The sequence below is a fragment of the Pelecanus crispus genome, chromosome 7 (assembly GCF_030463565.1).
Source record: "Pelecanus crispus isolate bPelCri1 chromosome 7, bPelCri1.pri, whole genome shotgun sequence".
NCBI lineage: Eukaryota > Metazoa > Chordata > Aves > Pelecaniformes > Pelecanidae > Pelecanus > Pelecanus crispus.
Window position 1 is genome coordinate 5136227 of NC_134649.1, and position 22238 is coordinate 5158464.

The 22238-nt window shown below is 42.6% G+C and overlaps 1 protein-coding gene across 2 annotated transcripts in view; it reads left to right on the plus strand.

The window, feature by feature from the left end:
- IGF1R (insulin like growth factor 1 receptor) overlaps nucleotides 1-22238 on the plus strand; it is a 193572-nt gene that overhangs the window by 133181 nt on the left and 38153 nt on the right. For both annotated transcript variants that reach the window (XM_075713640.1, XM_075713641.1), the window contains exons 3-5: nucleotides 14967-15279; nucleotides 17844-17989; nucleotides 19803-19947. In XM_075713640.1, the coding sequence (XP_075569755.1) occupies nucleotides 14967-15279; nucleotides 17844-17989; nucleotides 19803-19947 (604 nt within the window). The remainder of the gene's footprint in view (nucleotides 1-14966; nucleotides 15280-17843; nucleotides 17990-19802; nucleotides 19948-22238) is intronic.

The window sequence follows — 22238 nt, forward strand, 5'->3', positions numbered from 1 at the left end:
ACCGTGACAGTTGTTGTCATCCTTTAAAGTCTGTACAATCTTCGCCAGAATGTCTTTGCGTTTGTCAAAGAGGACCCAAGTCTGATATTACAAAGGTATTTTACATTTCAGACTAGGCTGTGGTCCACTGTTAGGGTTGAAATACCTATTTCCTTGTGGTTACTGACATAGCCACTGGTGGAATTTTTTTGCAAATATCCCCAAATAGCATTTTTTGCGAATATCCCCCAAACAAGCTGATCTCTAAAATAATTTTAGAAAGGTAATCTGGCTTCTGCTTTGTCTTTTCTCTGTTACTTACTAACAGCCTGGCAAGAAAATATTTGAACCCAAGGTCCTCCGAATAGCGTTCTGTAATCGCGTACTGAAGTCTGTAATTCAGGGCTTGTTACATTTTAAAAGAAAATTATTACGGTCATGTGGTGTCAGGGGCTTTTGCATATCAAGACAAACAGCTGCTTCTGTTCCTAAATCTTTTGCTGTAACCTTGAGTAACTTGTCGTTTTTTACTGCATCTGTTCCCCTCCCGCTTTAAAATGGGCATCGAAAACAACCACTCGATTAGATTTCATGCTTTGTAAAGCATTTTGAGAACTGCTGATTAAAAAGCGCTGTATAAATGTGAAGTATATATTTTTCTGTTACTAAGCATTCATAAAGCTTAATTTGTAGGAACCAAGGCCAAGAAGCTGATGTTAGTAGGAGCAAGCTCTTTAAAACCTGGGACAAGGAAGCAGAAGGTTTGTCACATGAACTATTGGTTGGAAAGCTCTTCCCAGGGAAGGTATAAATAGATTAAAAGTTTCCCTTGTGGGGAAGGACATGATGTGGGGAGGACGGAGTAATTAGTCAGTTTGGAGATCCTTCTGTAGCAGTTAATCCTCCAGCACCAGCGGGCCACCAGCGGATACTACATCCTTAGGGATGATCTCCGAGAAGCTGCTTTACTTTCTGTCATCACTTTAACAAGCCGCGGTGCCTAGATAAAGTGCATCAAATGAATCTGAAAGCTGAAATATGTATTGAGGGTAGCAGCTAGCCCAACCCCCTTAGTTTTTCCCCATGTCATTCCTAATTCATAAAAACAAACCATAAAACCCCCTTGAACTTTGTGCAAAAATCTGTTGCTCTGTAATTTGCAATTTAAATGATACTTCTCTGTATTTGATTGCAGGCAAAATCAGCTATTCTATTCCCATCCAATTTAATGCTTTTAGTTTTGGGGGGGTGTGTGGGACATCCTGGAATACTAATTACGTTTTCCCCTCCCTGTTTCTTCTTTCATAACCATCAACAAGCAGGATCTGCCATTATTTGGTAGTTCCCTTTTACTGTTTTTCAGTGAAGGTTCAGTCTGCAAATTTGGATTTGTGTGATTTTTTTTTTTTTTTTTTTTTTTTATCAGTGTGATTTTTTTTTTTTAACAGGGTGTTCGGGCTAGTGTTTGCATAATTACAGAAAACTTTATTTAATGCATATGGAAGTTTAGTTCATATAACTGCAGAGAAGGCAGGGCCTTCCCTGCTTGAAACAGAGACAGATCCATTCGTTGTTTCATTTTGCAGCTGTAAACGTTGGAAGAGAAGTGTCATTTCTAATGATGGAATTGGAAGGCATTTCTCAAATTGAGTGTGGTCTGATGGCAACACTGCGCTGTCCCCCTGCGGCTGGCCAAAACCAGCCACTGGCCTCCTTTTACAGTCACGAGTATCTGGACCAGAGCTGATAGATAACTCTTTGTCACAAGATTTCTCAACCTCAGCATGAAATGTTTCTGGGGATGATACAATATTGATAACTCCAGCATAGCCAGCAATATTTTGTTCTCGGTCTGCTTTGTGTGTTGTAAATACACACCTAGAGAACTTACTGAATGGCATGGCTGGCATGTTCAGAATAGATCAGTAAAAGGAGAAGGATGCACTTTTGAACAGTAAAAAGGCAGCGTAGCGTCATGAGGAGTTGGAACATGGGAAGCGTAACGATGCTTTCACCCATTTGACCTCTGTAACCAAAGGTATCTACTCTTACTGGCTCAAGGAGACCCATAACTGGAAGACATGGTAATTGCAATCTTGTTTACTGCAGTATTAATGGGAAATAAAGCTTAGAATTCATTAAATTTTCCGTTTGTAGGTGTCTTACAAATCTAATAATTAATAGGGTAAACGAGGTTGTGAGAAGTCTTCACAGTCTGTCTGAACTCTGCACGCTCTGCATGAGGAAGTTACAAGTACTTCCATTACAGAACTGCGTAGTGCTGCTTTGTTTTGGGAACCTGCATCTTCTCCTATATCTAATACTAACCCTCTGCAGCATAAATTAAATGCTTAGTGGAATTTTAACGTTAAAAGAGAATTTTAACTAGCTCTAGAAAAGGGTCAGTCAAATTAGAATGCTTTTCTGGAAGAACATCTGTGCTTTAATTACTGCAATATAGACTTTTTTTAATGGTGTAAATATGTGGAACCTGTTTTGGTTGGGTTTTTTTATAATTTCAAAACATAATACTAAGCTTTGTTTTATGTAGTTCTTCAAAGACCTTTTAGTTATTTTCCTCCCTAATTTTCATGGGAGAAAAAATATTCCATATTTAAATTCTTCCCTCCAAGTGAAGTGAATTTAGATTCTTGGGATAAATTTAGATCATTTTTCTTCTTGCTAAGTAGGAGGAGTTTTTAATAGCTTTTAAAAGTTTGTCTTGTGTTATGGGTATGCAAAGTGATAGAAAACAATTGTAGCGTTACTGTTTAGATGGTGAGAAGTACAGATTTCTTTTTTTTTTTCTTTGAACATCTGACTCACCAGACTTGTCTGTTAATCTTGACAGCTTTATTGCAAAGCAAAGAAAGCGGTTGAATAACCTGGGAAAAAAAATTGCAGCACAACTGTCTACCTGCAGCGAAGACTGTGACCCTGGGATGAAGGGAAGGAGAGGCCGCGGAGCGGTTCCCTTCTGCGCCTCTGAGGAGAACTGATTTTGCAAGTGGTGCCGCTTAGCGAGGTTGGGGCCTTTGCTGAGATGACTTCAGCCCCGGCGCGTTGTTTCGGGTTGCTGTAATTGTTTGCAAAACACGTTCAGGGGCTCTCCCCGTGCTGGTACTTGTTCTGGGCATACGTAACGTGCAAACAAACCAAGTGCCATGAGGCTTTAAGGTAACGTTTCTTTGTCGCAGGTACCCGTGCCTTCAGGTGTGGTGTGTTACTCCGCTCGGCTTTCAGAGCAGCAATTATTTTGACTGAACCGAAACATATCTTTGTTGACCTATGCCCTTTTTTCCTTTTGAAATCTCATTTTGCTTTATAAGGTGATTTCTCTCTCTCTCAGCTACAATATTCTATGGACAAACTTACATTGCTAGAGGAAAACTTTCTCAGTTCAGTTAAACGACTTTGGCCATGTTGGCCACTTGCTTTCCTGGTACTGTTTTTTGGTTAGTAGGTATGGAGGCTTAATCTTTTTAAGCCAGTCCAGATCTTGCCACATTTTTGTATGTGAAGCATGTAGGTCCCCACGTAAATTCTCCTGAGCTTGAATATGGTCTGACTCCTGAGCGCTGGGGCGGGGTGTGGAAATTAGCCGAGTCGTTACGTGGAACCCAGAGTACAAGGCAATTATATGGAAAGAGAAAAATGTTTTCCGTGCTTCCTTTCCCCTTCAGTGCTTGGCAGTACCTTTCTGCTTTCTCTTAATCCGCGGTGTGACAGCACCGTTCGGTGCTCTCGTGTCTCCGGACTCTGCAAAGCCTCATAGGAAGAGTTGTGGGTTTCTTGATTTTTGTGGGTTTTTTATAGCTCAAGTACCGTAATGAATCTAACTCCACGAGACTTTGACCCCAATCCTAGCCACCACAACGTATTTTGAATTTGCAAAATCTGCTTGTGTCGTCTTCTCCCTCTGCTTTTTGTGTATTTACTTAAATTGAACATACATAGGATCTGCAAATTAGAAACAGTTTCTGTGCCCCGCAAGTGCCCGGCGCGTGTTAAAAATCCATCGATTATGAGGCACCTCTGTCACGACAAAGACTTAGGCTTCTCTCTGGGATTTATGAACCAGAGAAGTGTTTTTGTTCAAAAGAAGAGACATGGTTGCATGATTCTTGGGCAGACCTTAGGCCATGTGTACGGATGATGAGTGTAGCTCAGCCCTCATTTGTATGGAATCCATCTTCTTCCTCGTTTTGCTGCATTTAGGTACCCGATGCAGTCTCTTTCTCTGCCACCCCTTGGAGTTCTGTGGTGTGCCGGCGTCGCTGAACACACTGTGGTCTCGGAGGGATTTTGGATGAAATTCGAGGGGTTTGTCTCCTTTTGATTTTGAGAGGCCAATGAATAAGTCTGTTGGACTTTGTTGTAACGGCTTGGATTTGTCTGGCACTTCTGGCGTGTCTGTACCGTAGGTGGCTGACGGAGCTGCTCAGCGAAGCATCGAAGCGCTCCGGCTTGCCGGCGCTGCTAAAATAAACAGGGTAAGGTGAAGGGTGTAACAACAGCTGTACGGTTTGGGCTGTAAATGGGCCCGGGCTGTAGATGATGTATCAGTAGCATCGATACGCAATCCAGCGCCAGTTAGGCATGTAATTGCACAGAAATGGCCTCTAATACCAGTTTCAAGAAGAGCTGCCAAAACCACAGCGCTCAAGGCCTCTCCCTCCGAGTTCGGCCAATGCTCGAACGAAACAGCCCCCAGCTTGTTCCTCCGGGACACAGGCCTGCCTTGTTAGGAAATCAGTGAAGTTTGGGAACCCACAATACCTCACATAGCTCTGTGTACAGTAACGGAGGGTGGAAATAGGGCCATAGGCATGAGCAACCAGACGAGTTATAAATATAGAATCCTCTCTCAATTCCAGTTTCGTTAGTCATGGGAGGACAGTGAGAGTTTTATAAACTTATAAGGAATATACAAACAGTTCTGAATTTAAAATAACTCCGTATAATTTTTTTAGTGTGTGAAAAGAATATTCTTTTTTCAGACCATCCATGTAAGCATCTGCTATACACAGTGTGTAAGGATCTGTGTATTTATATGTTCATGTGAACGTGACTCGAGATGACAAAAAAAAGGTACTGGAGGGGAAGAGTGTAGCTCAAACGTGCCAAACTCTAGCAGAAGCAAGAGCGGGAAGCAGCGTGCTTCCCTCTTTGTGCCAGTATCAAAACCATGAACCCCCCCTTTTTCTTTAATAAGTGCCATCTGACGCCATCTCCGGCGTCAGAGCCGCCGGGCAGCATCGCCGAGCTGGCTTTGCGGCAGCCTGCGGCCCGTCAGACCCAGTGGCACAGCTCACCTTCACTGTCCTTCCTGTGAATAAATAAATAAAACCGCCCGGTGCGCCCTAATCTGATCACAAATCCTTACTACAGGAAAGGATTTAGAAAGTCCGAGGCAATGCCATTATTACTTTTTTCCAGTCATACTCCCAGGAGTTCCTCAAAAGCACGTGCGCGTGTACGCGCAGACGGCTCGCCCATCCAAGCGTGAGCGGCGTCCTGGGCTACGTGGCCGGCAGCGGTGCGCGTGCCGTTTGTCCGCGAGCGTGGTGTTTAATGTGTGTTTGCGGTTGCTGGGGGATGGCGTAGTGAAGCCTGGTTTTCCTTCTTCAGTTTATTCTATCAGTGTGTTGGAAGAACTGAGATAGTTCTGTCTCGTAACAGAGGATGCTTTTAAAGATGGTGGGCTCAGTGCAGGCTGGACGACATAATGCCATCCTCCGCTTGGGTTAGAAGAAAACACTGAGCAAAGCTGTATGCTGTTCCCGTCAGTGCCCCTCCCTGACCCAAGCGACTTTTTTCCGGTGTCTTCTAATTTCAGGGGTTTCAGTCCTTTGCTTGGCTTGAGCGAGCTGGCGATTCAGAGCTGCTCAACTTGGGGCCGTTCGCTTGGGGCTTCCTTTGGGGTCGCGGCAATGCCCGGTGCCTCTGTGCGTCAGGAGCATCTCGAAGCAGGCTCCGCAACCTGGCTCAGCCTTTTCTAGCCGCGAACAGAGCCGTTCAGTAACCCACAAGCAAACAGGCAACTGTTGCAGCAATCCTGTTCTTCGGAGATCAAACCATTGTAGGACGGAGTTAACAGTTCATGTCCAGACAGTTCAGAATGATTTACAGACTATGGAAGCAATTTACATCAAGTCTGAAGAGATAACTCAACGTTTTCCGTTTTTCCTCTGAAACGCTTCCACCCACGGTTGTGGTGTATGAGAAGAAACTGATGTTAATACAGATTTCAAGTGAGTTGTATCATTTCCGATGCCCATGTTGCCTGTAAATTTGTTAAAATGCATTAAGAGATGGACTAATGCGCAATCTTCCAGCCTGCTTTTGGGTCCTACAAACTCCGGCACCTTCTGTAGTCCCTCTGTTTTGATAATAGAAGGGAGATTGAGAATGAAAAAAAAATTCCATGATTATTAAAACCAAGGAAAGAGCTCACCTTTTGTTTGCTGTGGATCTCGAGAGCACAGCCTTCAGTTGCTGTTAGATTTGCTTACATTCTCTTGTATTTCTGGAAGTCGTGAAGGAAATACTTTGTTTAATTGTTTTGAACATAATTGCCCTAATATTGTTTGAAGTGATGTTGATCTTAACAGGATGCCTTCGCTTGCAATGTGCAAATGTTATAAGTGATGACATATTCCCAGACTTACCAGTCTGTAACTTAAACCAAATGCACCCAGGTGTCTCTGATAACCTTCCAAACCATCAGTATTCTTGCGTCTTGTTTTGCCTTTCCATTGTAATTCTTCTCTTCTCTCTCATTCCTAAATGCCTGATCTTAATCCTGGTTTTAGTGGGCTATCTCACTAGCAGGTGAACAGCTCGGAAAAAATTTGCTCTGTAGAACAATTTGAATGTTCTTGCTCTTTTTGGCTGTTTCCTTGAGTTTTAATCTTTTTGATGATTAAAACTTAACAGATTTTGTTATTTGGTGTTAACATGGGTATCATAGTTGGTGATGAGCAAAAACTTTCTAAATACTGTGCCCCACCGTGTATTGTATTGTAAACGTTAGTTTTACTGAAGCTTCCCCCCCGTTTTTAGGGTAGTTAGCCTTCGACTGGAGCACTCTTGATGTCTGCCTCCAAGACGAGCGTTAGGTTTCAGTGCTTCTGCCAGAATGGTTAAGCCTGTTGATGGGTTTAATGCATAAATGCGAAGGGCATTCCTGAAATGAAGCAGGAGTTGAATCCCTCCGAACCGGTGACTTTTTTTTTGCCCAAGATTACACTGCCATTATCCTTCAGCATTACGAGAACCACATAATTTAGGCCAGTGTGATAATGTTACCAAACTGTCTTCCTCCTCTAGAATAAATCTGAAATGTGAATAGTATTCTTCCTCCAGCTGGGGTGTTGCCAGAAGATGACTGACCAGCACTCCTTGCTTGCAGTGTATTAATTAAACCCTGTAAAGCTTATTGCCTTACACTTGCAGCATTTGGAAGACAGGCCAATTAAATCTTGCTCGAAGCAACAACAAGCAAAACCTCAATATATTGCTCGTAATCTGGAGTGAAAAGAAAAATAATTTGCTTCAGAGCTGTTCTGCAGCAGCCTTTTTTCCTTATGTGTTGCTGAAGGGTTCAGGAACTTCAGTTGCCCCTTCAGAAACGTGAACAAATTTGTGCCCGCGAGTGGTGGGTGGTTGCAGCAGACGGGGAGCAGCTTTCGCTGCTGCGGGGTGACCCTCGCTTTCCTCTTTTCATCCTCACTGGCATCAGCGTTACTGTTCCGATTTGCATCTTCCAGTGGGAAATCTCCCCTTTTTGTAGAGCAAATGTTTCTAGAACAGTGCAGCACTGATGGTAAAACATTCCCGACCGATTTGTTTGCCTGGTGTTGAAGATAGAGTAAAACCGGCCTGAACGCCATATAGATGCTTGTGTATATGCCTCAGCTGGGTTTGTTTATGGACTGAATTCATACTGGCGTGGAAGGGACAAAATGGACTTGTTTTTTTCCTCTTTCTCTCGAGTGCCAGCTGCAATGGTGCCAGTCTGGGTTGTGCTGGGCAACATAAACTGTTTTGAAAGAGAATGCAATTCGTGCTGCCCGGGTTTGTCAATAAGTCGTGTTTATTTGCACCTTCCTGGTCGTTAGTATTACGCACTTAGTAGCAAATGGAGTAACTGTGCTATCTATTGGTTCCTGTTGACTGTGGTCTAAGGTAGTTGTTTTCTTCACTCGGGTTTCCATTTGCTCCAATTTTGGCGTGATGTGAGTAGCTGTAACGCTGCTGGAGCTTTTAGCAGGGTTGATTGCTTCACTTGCAGAAAACCTGAAGGGATGGGAGGCTTTACAGTGCCAAAGAGTGTCCCCGAGTCCTCTAGTCACTCTAAATAAAATGAATTTAGCACACGTGTTGTTATGTAGCACAGCTGGGAAACCTGGAAGCTGTATTGAGGTAACTTCTAGGGTAAGGAATGGATGATAGAGATGGCCAAAAGAGGTGGTGGTGGTGGGGGGTCATCAAACTCCAGTGTATCCAACTGAAATATGCTTTGGGTTGTTTTCATTGTCATTTTTAATAGGCTGCTGTGTTCTTTTCAGCTGGGAAGGAGAGCTACAGGTACGTTTCGCTGAGGCATTTGTGTGTTTGAGGGATTCCAACCCCTGGCATGGGCCTCTGGCTCCTCGGAGCTGCGCTGATGCGTGTGCTAGTCTGAAATGCTCTAGGTACTAAAACTGTTCTGAGGGGAAGGGAAAATGCTAATGTTGAAGAAAAAAATTGTAAAACTAGAGGGCATCGAGTACCTCACCACAACAGTATGTTCTAGCAAAGTGTTTGTTTCATTGAACGGTGAATGTTTCCTCTCCGTTTCACAGACCTTACCGCATCTGGTGGTATCTGAGAGTCTCCAGGTGCTGAGTGGTGCTGGACTTTCTTCTGCTAACCTGTCTCCTCTCCTTTCTTCCGCTTCCTTTGTTCTAGAATCATCTACAGGTGCTTCCATCTGAGCAGCTGGATCCAACTGCTGCACAACTGGCTATACAGGCATTTAGCGTGGGACTGTTTCTCAACCATAAAATCCTGAGGAAGGGGATGCAAGAGTAGATTTCTATATTGATCTTTCATACGGTTAAAGATTGAGCAGTTAATGGGCTGATGTCAGGTTGGGCAAATCCTTTGAGGTTGTTTTGGGGTTCTGGGTGCTTTGTTGCACCTCCTCCTTCGCTGAGGGGATATGGCGTACAGCATCTGTGACAAACTGAAATACCAAGAAGCAAGACACCAAAGGGCTTTGTGTGGGCGCTGACCAGATGCAGTTAAACTTCAGCTGGATTTGTATAGTGGGAAGAAAATAATTCACAGAACAACTTCGGAGTAATTTCAAGATCCTTGGAAAGGTCTGCCAGATAAAAATGGGCTGGCAATGAGTAGGATGTAAACATGGAAACACGTGACTAGCAAAAGATCTCGAGTCAGACATAGCTTGCAGGCTGTGGACTTAATGCCCTCTTCTTGCTTCTTGGTATAAATTTGTATAGGCCTATCTGCATACTTCACCGGTGGGCACGACTGTGTACATACTAGAGGTTTAAAGAGGAAGCAGGTGATGACTTTCAAGTCCTAGTATCGGGGCTGGGTTGAACTGAGCCTTTAAATGAAATCTGGCAGTTAATTTCAAAATCTGCCAAACTTTATGCCTTAACTACTAGAAAGCAAGCTGCTGGACATGGTAGCGGTTTTTCCCTTCAGGATTTTCACGGAGTGTGAGATACCAGGTTTTTGAGTGAAGGGAAAAGATAGAAAAGACAAAAAAAATGTACCGTCGTTAATACGTTGCTAATACCCGGTTTTGTACCACTATAAAGATTTTATACAACTGCTCAAAGTGGCCTCTTCAGTTCTTTGGAGATGGCTTGTACCCATATTTCTGTGATCGGAACACGTTACTGCATGTATTTAATATGTGTATTTCCTTATTGCAGCCTTTATTCTGTAGTTATTTGATTCCAGCCCTGGCCATGAATCACTGGAACTGGATTTTCTGAGTAATGTCTCTCCAGTCTCTCTATTCTCACAGTATACTAGGCAAAAGAAATCAGGTCTTGTATAGGCTGCTTGAGCATTTGAAGTCAGCTGTTTGAAAGACCGTACCAAAGTTTAGACCATTAAAATGCAATATTTTAAAAATTCTGTCATGTAGAGGGATTAACATTCCAAAAATGACCGTTTTTTTCTGTCTTTGTGGACAAATTTAGACAGCTAATTTTTTCAGTACTTGGCTAGGAGAAAATGCTCCCTTCCTCCTCTGGTTTCTGCTCAAAACTAGGCTTTTTTCCCCCTTTTCTTTCTGAAACATTATTTTATGTGAAGGATGCTCTAAAAAAGCAGAAAGAGTATAAAAAAGGAAGGATCGAATATCGTTTTACAAGGAGAGAAAGAATCTTTAAAAAAATATTTATCCCACACTTGGCAACCTTTTGCTCGCCCGCATGTGACTGGCACGGTGCCATCCTTGGCAGAGGCCGGTGCCTCAGCTTGCCAGAAGTCTTCCTCTTCTGGCTGCGTTTTCACTCCCTGTGACTGATTGTTTATTCGCCTGATTTTTCTGTTTCAGCATTGCTGAAGTCATGGCGTCTTGGAGATAAGAACACTTGGTCTGTCCAAACTGTACAATAGCCATGATGTCAACGCGGAGTGTTTGCAGCGAGCTGTAGCTTTGTGCGCACTTCAAATAGCAGGAGGTATTAGATGTCAGACAAACTTACTACCACCTCCTTAGCATGAGGCTGGCCAAAAAGGAACTGCCGTAAATACACGGAGATGATTTGTTTCTTGCTGGTTTTGGAGAGTTGTGTTTGAGGATTTCCCAACCTTGCTTTGTGTTCGCAGTTTTGGTTTAGCATCTTGGGGATTTTAATTGAGAATAATGAGTCTCTGAGTCAGATTCTCTTGGAGCTCCTCTTGTTTGTAAGATCTTTGCATTTAGTTTTAAACGATCTATTTCTGTATGTCAGGTCTGAATCTGATTTGCTCAGTGAGTGGGCATCTTGAAATGAAATATTTTGCCTTTTTTTGCGAGTGATCATAGTATCTTCATAGCATTTGGAAAATCTCCTGAATTTTGTTGACAAGGAAGACTCATCTGAAGAAATCAGAAGAGAGAAGGTGAAGCATGGATGGTCAAAGAAACTACTGCTGTTGGTTTTGCTCCAGTAAATTTGATTTGTGGCTACTGGAACTCTTGTAATGTCCTTCTCTGAAGATCTGATGATTATTCAGTACTTTCGCCCCCTAAATGTAAATAGACAAATAGACACTCTGGTCTACTCAAGCCTCCATCATCCCTTTAATAAAGTTGTGAAGCTGCTTAAGGGTCTGCCCTTCTCCAGGTCTTGCTTTGACTTACTTCTTCCATGGCTGCCCTCCAAGGTCTTGGAAATTTTCCATTATCTCGGTAGCTCCACGTGATGACAGTTAAGCATTTTTTTCCCTTGTGCTTGTCAGCAAGGATTTGTTCAGGGGGTTGGGGTTTTTTGTATAGTCATCAGCCTTCATGATCCAAAGCACTGTTGTACCTGGCTGATAAATTCTGTCCCCAAATGCCAGCCCACTATTTACTTATATTTGTGTCTCTGATGTTCTTGCGGACTAAAGTCAACAAGTTATCGAGCATATTTCAGGGGTTTTTTTTGGCAAAAGTATTTTGGAACCTGCATTTTAAATGTCTTGGTACAAATCTAGCAGTCCAAGTAGCACAGTTTGGGAGGGCAGGGGGGAGAATAGAAGGGGCTGGATTGTAAGGCCAGCCAGTGTTGTTTAGTAAGATTTTTATAACAGGGATATCTGAGGGAACTGGCATGTAAGGCAGATAAGGCTTTTTGTTATTCATAATACATCCTACATACACACACAAAAGTTCTTGTTCTGCTTCTTCAAAGAAACAGGATACCCGTATTGTCTCCAGGCTGAAAACTATGCCAACGTTAGCAAGAACAAGCAAAAAAATAGGACTGAGAGAAAAGCAAGGTTGCTGAGCTTTTAAAAAACTATCTTTAAAAAGTTTTCAAGACTTCTTGTTAAAATGGTTGTGCTTAAAATATTACTAGAGTTTTGAAAACCTGTTTCACTGATTACCTTTTTCATGTGAACTTGTGTATCTTTCTGTGCTTCAATTTATATTTCTGTAGACGAGAGTCAGCAGATTTACCAGGAGATGCAGGGAATCCTATTTATATAGCAGACTGTTCATGAATGGCAGAAGCATTAAGGGAATATAAAATTCTTTCCCAAGAATGAAATAAACTCGGTCTTTTTCTACTATATTTATCTGAATACTTCATGTAGCAGCATTTGTTTTTTACCAAGTTGTCTAGACGAAAACAAAGAAACCATGTAGTTAATCAGTACATCTAGTAATGAACTTTGTGGAGGCATGGGGGGGGGTGTGTGTGTGTGGTTTTTTTCTTAGTAGGGCTTTGAACTGGAAATGCAGCTACCACATGAAATCTGAGTTCCGGCACCCACTCAGAACAGCAGTCCATCTGCTAGCAAGACACACTGATTTTTTTTATTTTTTTAATCCCTTAGTAGTCGCAAATGCAAGTAGTACCGTATACCTTAAGGTGAGAGGCAATTTGTGTTGCCTTACTAAGGTGGTATCTGCGCAGGCTTTACTCCTTTTACGCTGGTGCAGGTTACCCTCAAAAGAAGAATATACGCCTGCGTACTTACTTATTTTTGTGTAAGGGTTTGGTCTGTATGGCTTTTTTTCTTGAAAAGGAAAAAAACCCAGCATCTTTACGCAATGCATTATTTAGCAGTGATTTCCTCTGGATTCCCCTCTCGGTAGTCTTACAAGTTACTGGTTCTGCAAAAATTTTCTTAATTTGGCCTGCATGTGATATTTGTGCTGCCTGGGCAGGCATCGGCCATCCCCATGCTCCTGCATCTTTGTTCTCATAGTCTCCCCTCTCTGCCCCCCGCTACTTTTCTGCCTGGTTTCACACTGAAAAAATGGGTGTACAGGTATGGAGCAGTGCTGTTGGGTTACGATAGCGGTACGTGCAAGGAAAGGGTTGCAGGGTTAAATCGTGTTTCTTCGCCAGTTGGACAAGATGGATGAGCTCTTGGGCAACCTCAGTAGTACCTTCTCCCACAGCACAACTGGCTATACAGGCATGATGACCTGCTGCATTCAATTCAGCGTATCCAAGCTATCCTTAACACGAGCTCGTTGTGTTAGTGGTACGTGGCTGCAAGTGATGGAGCTGCCGGATCCTGTGAGCAGGTCTGATGATGACCTTCATGGCAACCTGCTGATATAGGGGAGGTGCTGTTAAGGCTGTCGGGTTACTTGGGGAGTACCTGCAGGGTGAATTGCCTCCAGAAAAATCTTTCTTAGCTTTAATTGTGTAAGGAGAGCCCAACTTGGTACCCAGATGCTTAAACTTGCAAAGTTGGCAGTTAGGGCTTAAAATACGAAGTGAATAAAATTAAGCAAGATCAATATAGAACCGTTTTGGTAAGAAATGCAAAATTCTCTGATAGCAGTTTTACAAGTACTTTTCGAGGTGAACACTACCTTAAAGCTGGCAGAAAATGGCTTCTTACAATCAAACCTTGATGTTGGATGTCTAGATCCTGATGCAGAGCTATGAACAGTGGTGCGTGGGGGTTTTTAATTGTTTTATTTATTTATTTATTTATTTTCCTGTGTCGTAATTGTGGTGCTCTGCTCAATAACGTAAAAACATACTGGAAAGCCTAGATCTCATCAGAGGAAGAGGAGGGGGTCAAGATTCTAGGGTGTTTAGTCCTGCATTAAAACAACACTGTAGTTGCAAACTGGAAGAGAAATTGCAATGCAGAACTTTCGTGGAACTGTTAGGGTTTCTTAAAACATTGTCTTTTTCTACAGGCTGGGCTGTGTCACTTCTGTGTTCATTTTGGGATATTAACTTCTTTGCTGGTTATATGCTTTTTGCTCAAATGGTTCAGTTTAAATGTGCTTTGCTTGGATCTTGCTGTAGTTGTACTACTGAAATTTTGTTTTATGCTGTTATTATTGGTACTGTGTTTTAGCTAAGTTAGAAAGTGGAAAACAGTTACTTAATGCAAACCAGATTTCCTATCTGTATTTGTTTACAGAGCCTCTGGCACGCAGCTCGCATGGCTAAAAGGCCATACAACGCTGTAATCAAAATGTTGTTGTTACATAAATATAATGCTGCCACTTCTTTTGATGTAACAGTGGTGAGCTTGTCTGCTGACGATTCTGCTCTTTGTGTCTTCCAAGCTGAAATGCTTTCACATAAAATGAATGTCTCCATAAATTTGCACCCCATTTTTTTTCTCCCTTTCATATTTTGTTCTCTGAACCCAGAATTTGGGGGTAAGGCAGAATTCTGTTAAGCTCTTCAGGGGAAAATAGTAGCTTTGTGATTCCACAGTATTTGATGTGTACCATCTGTACTTTATTAAACCTCATTTTGCATACATAAGCAACACTGGGATGCTACACTGGGGTCAACCTAACCACGTGTGCTACGGTATAGCAGTGCTTTATTGTACAAGTATAATTAAGTTGTTTAAAGGAAGCTTGTTTTCTTGCTGGTAAAAGACCAATTTGACGTACAAATACGGAAGACAAGAAATGCTTAGAAAGACAATAAGTCAGCATGGGAAAAAAAAAATTAACCATAATACTAGGGCTATGGAATAGGTTCCAGTACTTGGCTGTTTCCGTTATCCTTATGTTGATCTTGCTTTCAGCAGTTTTCTTTATTATTTAATTGGCTCATGTTATAAATTTATCCAAGAAAAATGTATTTTCAGGCAAACCTGAGAAAAACAGAATTTAATTTGTCAGTTTTACAGGAGCTGGTTCTTTTGCGGAGATGCGCTAAAGCCCAGGGAATGAAAGCACAGAGTTGTATGGATCAGGGTTCTTCCTTTAATGCCATTCACTTTATTTAACGGCTCTTGTTCATGCTACCTGGTTTTCTGTCTTGCAGTGTGCCCCAGCTCATGTGGCAAGCGAGCCTGTACAGACCAAAATGAGTGTTGCCATCCCGAATGCTTGGGGAGCTGCACAGCGCCTGACAACAACACCGCTTGCGTGGCCTGCCGCAATTACTACTACGAAGGAGTCTGCATGCCTACCTGCCCTCCCAACACCTACAAGTTCGAGGGCTGGCGCTGCGTGACTAAAGAGTTTTGCTCCAAAGTCCCTGCCACTGAAACAAGTGAATACGAGAGGTTTGTGATTCACAACGATGAGTGCATGGCAGAATGCCCCTCTGGATTCATACGCAATGGGAGCCAAAGGTAATGCAGCTTCTGGAAAGTCCATCGGAGTTGTCGTGTTCAGGTTTTTCCACCCCCTATTCTGTGGCAGCTTGTGATGCAAATTACATTAGGTAGAAATGAGAACATACGATGGGGAATTGCATGACTTCATGGTAAAGGCTTGCTTAGATGAATTCACCATTGAAAGGTCTGGTTGTGTGTGGTCCTGTGCATTTTCAGTTGCCACTGAGCCTTCTGAAGGACTTGAGGAGGTCAGTACAATGCAGAACCAGGTCTTCAAGTAGACAGTAACAAAATGAAAGTGAAAGCCCAGGAACACAAGGTTGGAGGTTGGCTGATGACCATTATCACACAGAACAAACCGTAGGAGCTATCTTGCTTTGCGTATTATTTGCTTTATGTGTGCTTGCGTTTTAGACACATGTATTGTTTAGAGTATTTACTTTTATTTTCCTTTTTTCACTGTTTCCAGAAGATAACAATGGTGTTTTAGAAGTGAGCGATCATGTAGATGGTGACAAAAATAATGCAGCAGCTGACAGTATTATACAGAATAATTTCTTGCAAGAATGTCACTCACCTGCTCTTATTTAATTCTAACAGTTGGAGTGATGCGTGCTTATGATTTCCTTATTTTGCCAGTGGTTTAAGCAAACAGCCTTAGTTGCCTACTGACCCTTGAAGTGGTAGACCTCCTTGAGTAAAGGACAGTCAGCGTGCTAAAATTGGTAGTGCTTCAGTACTAAGTTAAAAAGATGTCTTCGTAGGCTGTTTGAAGATGCTGGGTTTTTTGGAAAGGTGGTTGTGGTGATACCTGCACCAGTTGTGTGTGCATGTGTGTCATCCATCCGTTCAATCAAATAGCAAGGCAGTCTCTGGTTGACATTTGGATGTAAGCAACTTAACGCTGCCTTTGCTTGAATCCAGGTATTTACCCAAGAAATGTTTCTTTTGTTATCTACTTGAGCTTGTAGTACCAGCTGTTTGAACCCCTTACACCAAAGTGCATGGCCATCCTATCTTATCTCAGTGTTGTGCGCTGCTGCAAAGATTGAAAGGAGCTGTAACTCAAGGCTAGTGAATGTTTTGTTCCCCAGAGGTGGTGTTAACAAATAGTTGCAAATGGAAAGCATTTCCAGCATTCTTTGTACGTTTAGTTGAATGCCTCTTGCTTGTGTCTGCAGCTTTTAGTGGTTTGTGGCATGTTATAGTGCAGGATTTTGAAATAGGAGCTTACTACTAAGAAAAGGAAGCTTCTTTCTTTTATTGTTAATGCATGAAAAACTGTTGTTATCAATTTACATGTTTCTTTAAGCCTCAGAAGAAAGTGGGTTCAGTGCCTTTTAAAAAGAATAAATAGTAAGTCCATGTTCATCAGTGTTGTCACCAGAAGCCTTTGTCGTTGGAGCTTGGTTTTTTTTTTCTTTTTCATTTTTCCCCTCAAAAGTGATAAGGTGGAGTAAGTAATAATGAACTATGAAGGGAAGTGCTAGAATAAATGGAAAATAAAAATGGCCTTGAATCAGGAAAGACATTTACCAGGAGGAGTGATCAGAGGGCATGTTTTCTGCACACACGAAGTGTTCAATTTTGAGATGAGTATGCAGACAGTGTAATATGGAGCCTTTAAAAAGCTGCTGTAGCCAAAGCCTAGGCTGGCCTGAGTTCTTGTTCCTTGAGTTTGGCCACTAAAAAATGCTTATGAATGCTCATGAGTATAAGAAGCAGGAAAAGTGAGCCCGTGCTTTAGTGTTTCCTCCCAGCTTCTGGCAATCCGATTTCTCTGAGTTCGGGGCTGTGTCTCTCTTGGTGTTTTACAGTCACTGGTGGACCTGTTCGCTTTCCAGCTGTGTAATCCATTTTGAACCTGCTTAGACTTCTGGCCTGTCTCTCCCAATTCCTGTTGCAAATTAGTTTTGCCTTGCATCAAGATGCATCCTTCTGTTTGTTTAAACTTTCTGCTTTAATACCTTTTAAGCTATAAGAGTGACTAAGTCACTGCTTGCTTTCTCCACATCACTCATGACTGTATGCTCCCACAGTTGTCTTTCCCGAGTTAAAACGGCCAGGAGCATGGAATTCCCTAGTGCTGAGCTTCAAATTTGGTTTAAGGGCACGGAGACACACAAGTTTATAAGAACTTGAACAGTATCTTCCCATCTCCAGTTCTTGGCTGGCCTATTTTTGGAAGCTGGGCCTGGATTAGCACGAAAATTCACAGGACTCTGAGGCTGTCTGCATAAATGAGAAGGGTGGTCTTTCTGGGTATAATTAAGTTAGAGTAAACGCACAAATGCAGGGGCACTGGGTTTACCTGAAGTGCCTTCGGCTTCAGAAGGACCACAGAGCCTTTCAGAAGCTGGCAGACAGTGGGTATGAGTCCGCTCATTCACTCTCGCGTTGCTGTAAGCGGGAGGTATGATGCTCCAGCCTCTCTGCAAAGTATGGTAACTTCCATTCTAGCTGGAAGGATTTGTCTAAGCTTTAGAGGGAAATGTCTTTCAAAATTCGACTCAAAGCAGTCTGTAGACTCAGAGTTGTGTATCATTGCTTACTTTCAGTCTCCCTTTCTTTCCTAACAGCATGTTCTGCAGTCCTTGTGAGGGGCCTTGCCCCAAAATTTGTGAGGACGGAAAAACGAAGACCATTGACTCTGTCACATCAGCACAAATGTTGCAGGGATGCACAATTCTCAAGGGAAATCTGCTGATTAACATCCGTCGTGGAAGTAAGTGATTGCCCTCTCTTTATGAACCTCTGATAATGCTGCTTTTAATATATTTCCTTTTGTCTGTCAGCATAATAAGAACATTAAAAACTCAGCAAACTGTTTGCTTTCCAGTCCTGTAGCAGTGCTTCTGTTTGATTTGGCCTGCTGTAGCACCAATCTCCAACATGCAGATGGAATAGGTATTCAGCTACCAAGTTATAAGGCAGTGAAAGCTGGTATTTCTGTTAGCTTTTTTGGCAGGACAGGGAACCAGGATTAGGCAGTGAGATGAGCAGTAGTCCCAAAGGAATAATAAAGGCCCGAGAAGGTGGAAAAGTCGAAAATCCTTGCATCTGGGTAGGTAAATAACTTGTCTGCAAGTAAGACATGGCACCATAAGACTGCATACCCTCACATTTTAAGGCAAGGTGTGGTGTCTTCCTAAAACATGGAACCCAGAGCGCCAAGAGCTCATATAAAGCCTAGCACTGTGCCTCTGGATGGTCATCATCAGTGAGCTGGCCACCTTTGTTGCATGTCTTGAACAAGCTCTGGATTAAATTTGTCAGAGCAGTGATTCATCACCCAGGGAAGTGTTGACACTTGATGAGCTCTTAAAAGCAGAGTAAAAATCACTGTTAGTTTTTGTTGGAAATGTATCTCCCTATGGAAGGTCCCTTTTGGTTTCATGAATAAGGTTGAAAGTTTGAGATATATTTCATTCCTTTCCTCCTGCTGAATGAAATATTCAGGGCTTAGAACAAAAGCATGTGGATTATTTCACTCGTGGTCCCACTGCTACGGGTACAATCTTCCCTTATGGGAGATGTTCCAGTTACCCAGGGCAAGTGTATTTTTTAAGTATTAGCTTAGAGTGCTGAAGAGCATCTGCTTCCTCCTGGCTTATTTGGTACGGGAACCAACCATTGGTATTTGGTAATTGAGCTTCCCAGCCATCTCTTAGGGCTTTGGTTTGTGCATGGCAGCAAACACACCCCATAGCAGCTTCTCCCATCCTGAGTGCTTGAAAACTTCCCCTCGCAACTGCAGTGTAACTTTGCAGGATAATGCCAGCAGGCAATGGGCATGGGCCAGGGATTGCTGGAGGGTAAGGACTGCAAAGCTTGAGCCTTGTGAAGGATGGGGTGTTGCAGACCTAGGCAGGGACAATACAATTCCTAGGGAGGGGGCAGTACTGAAGAGTAGAGCTTGCTCTGCGGTTGTTTCAATGATTTATTATGGAAAATAACCTTTAGCGAACTATATGGAACATGCTCTATGGCATGAGGACATCCTTACAGTTTTATCTTTGCTGTTTCATCAAGAGTTCTCAGTTTTGTAGCCAAAGCTTTTTAGGTCACTGAAAGCAATGCCTTATGCCCCAGGGAAGACCAACAGCGTACCTCCACCTCTTCATCTTCAGTCTCATTCTCCATTTTCCAATGGAGCTTTCTGCCTGAGCTTTGCTCTGTAGCCGGAGAGCAATTCCAGTCTCATGGATGTGTACATTTACACAAGGGTCTTTTCATCCCTGCCAGAATGCTGGCTCAACATTCGGTGCTGGCTCCAGAGTGCAGTGTCCATGGAAAAAGCAGGTATACCAGCAGGGAAAAGCGAGGCTGGTTTTCCACTGTTGCTCTGTGGCTTTATTTTGCCCTTCAACCATCTGTCTGCACAGACAACTGTTACTGGGGGAGGAATACCAGTGTCTCTCATTTTCAAAAGCAACAAATACAAACATTTTCTTTTACTGAGCTAATACTGCATTAAGCAGAATAGCAGTTAAAGCTATGAATTCTGCAATAATGAAGTTACATTTTTCTTACTGTAGATAACATCGCCTCAGAACTGGAGAATTTTATGGGTCTGATTGAGACAGTAACAGGGTATGTGAAGATTCGTCATTCCCATGCATTAGTCTCCCTCTCTTTCTTGAAGAACCTGCGGTATATTCTGGGAGAGGAACAGGTGGACGGGTAAGTGTTCAGATATTTGTAGATGCAATTTCACTTTAATAGAAAGCCGCAGAGAATAAGTCTCCTAATAAACATTCACGTACCATTTATAGAGTCTTCTCTTCCACTAATACACAGCATTTTTCTCCTAATGAACACCATTGCACAGTCATTGCTCATTTGGATTACTGTCCCAATCAGCATATTAAATTGAGTATATTAGAAGTATTTTTATGGTAACTTTGCTGTTGCTTTTCACTTTAGGTTTTTCTAGGGAGACGATAAAGTGTCTTTGTTCTTTCTGCTCTGAGAAAAGAGCGTCTTCAGAAACAATTGGATTTCCTTGCAATTTTTTACTGTTGGCCTTTAGCAGAGTTTTATGGAGAATGTCAGCTAAAAGGAAACCTGAACTTTACTAACCAGGCAGTGTAACTGGAAGTGACCCAACTAGTATGAAACAGATTGCAAGTTGCAATTGTTTGCAACTCCTTGAAATGCTAATGTTAAATGAATTGCGTATCAAGCAGGAAAAAGACTGGTCAGGAAAATTGAACTTGATCCCTTGAAATGTTTGCTGTGGGTTATATTGCTTCTATAATTACACAATGTGTGATATTTTTTGCTGTATATAACTTCAGTTTTCCTATGATGGTAAGAGATAGTCGAGACAAAAGTTTTTATCTCCGCAGAACTCACAGTGCTGAGGTGCGGTGATGGTCCTTCAGCAAACTGCCTTGCTCTTTCTCTTCCTGAATCAAGTAGCCATCCCAAGTTTAAACCATGTTCTCTGGGAGAAATAAGTGTCCCTCAGTAAGGGAGAACTATTGAATGAAGAATTTTGGGAAATCATGTAAGAAAAGGTGGTGGGAGGGTCATGGGAAAGGTTGCTTGTGTCTGATTTATCTGCCCCGACAGGATGAAGTTATAGCATGAGGGAGTCTTCACAACCTCCCTCTTTCTCTCAGGCTAGTCTTTGGTCAGCCTTAAATTCTTAAAATTCCACCATCTGACAGAGCGAGTTAAAGGGCAGCTCTTCATCCTGCACTTGAAAAGCATGCTGTCTTTTTCAGTAAGAACACTGGCTCTACGGAAAAGCTTGTTTCTAATTCCAAATCCTAGAGGTTCGTCACTTTGTCAAGTGCAAGGCTCATTCAGCCCGCTTAGGATGTGGCGTGCTCTCACAGATACTCCAATTATTGTTTTGTCTTTTCCCCCCCCTCCCCGATCTCTTTAAATTTGATTTTAGCTTTGTGTTTCAAGTAGTAATTATGTTTATGGTACCTCGTATGTCAGCAAGCAGAGCTGATATGAAGGGAAGTGGCAGGTTTTTAAGTCAGATTCCCAAGTAGAGAAGTAAATAGGTGCAGCTTTGAAGAGGAAAACAGGGCTGAATGGAGGAGGTAAAATAGATCTGTAGTAAAGAACTACTTGTGCTAAAATTCACCCATGCTAGGAAATTACTGCAGTTACATCCTTTGGGTCAGGGGCAGTCTCTTTGCTTGGAAAACGCCTAGCATAATTTAGGCATTACCGCAGTCTAAATAACGTTTGCAAAAATACTTAGATGGAAGTAGGCACCTGGCAAGGAAGGACTGAGCTTGAACAATTACTTTGGCAGAGTTATGAACAAGAGGGAGTGGGGTCTTAACCTGGGAAGTACTGGGCTGCTGGAACAATAGCTGCTTATGCCAGCATTGCCTGGGGGGCGAGAGGGAGGTTAGCTTAAGATCCATTATGATGGTTCATTACATGACTGACCCCACCACCACCGTCCCTTTTCTTTTATTGAACTGGACTAACAAAACAGTACTTCAGTATTTCTTTCTTCCTTATTGAGTTGCTGGTGCCTGCCTTGGTTATCACAGAAAATGGAAACTTTAGAGGGAATTTGCTTTGTTTGTTTTCAGAGTATTCATTGCCTCTTTTGAACACCATGTCTGTAGTGAACGTGCTCCCACGTCAAGAAAAAAAAAAGCTTCTCTTTGCAAATAGGGAAACTGAAATGGAGCTGCGCTGGAAGGGTCTCGGTGTCTGTTGCGGGATTTTGGCTGCTAGTCTGGCGTTCACTCTGCTGGGTCCCTCTGTCTTCTGCTGGGGTGCTGTGTGTCCATTGCTGTCATCCGCTGCAGCTGCTGTGCTGATGGATGGCATGTGGGCAGCACTTGTCAAAGCATCTCCAGGTTGGGTACCTGCAAAACGAGCAATTTGTGTCCTTCAAGAGCAAGCGAGGAGATGGTGACTGAGGAAGAGTTCCTGTTGTGGCACTGACCGGCTGCTGCTGATGTGCTTCAACTTCTGCAGCAAACTGGGGA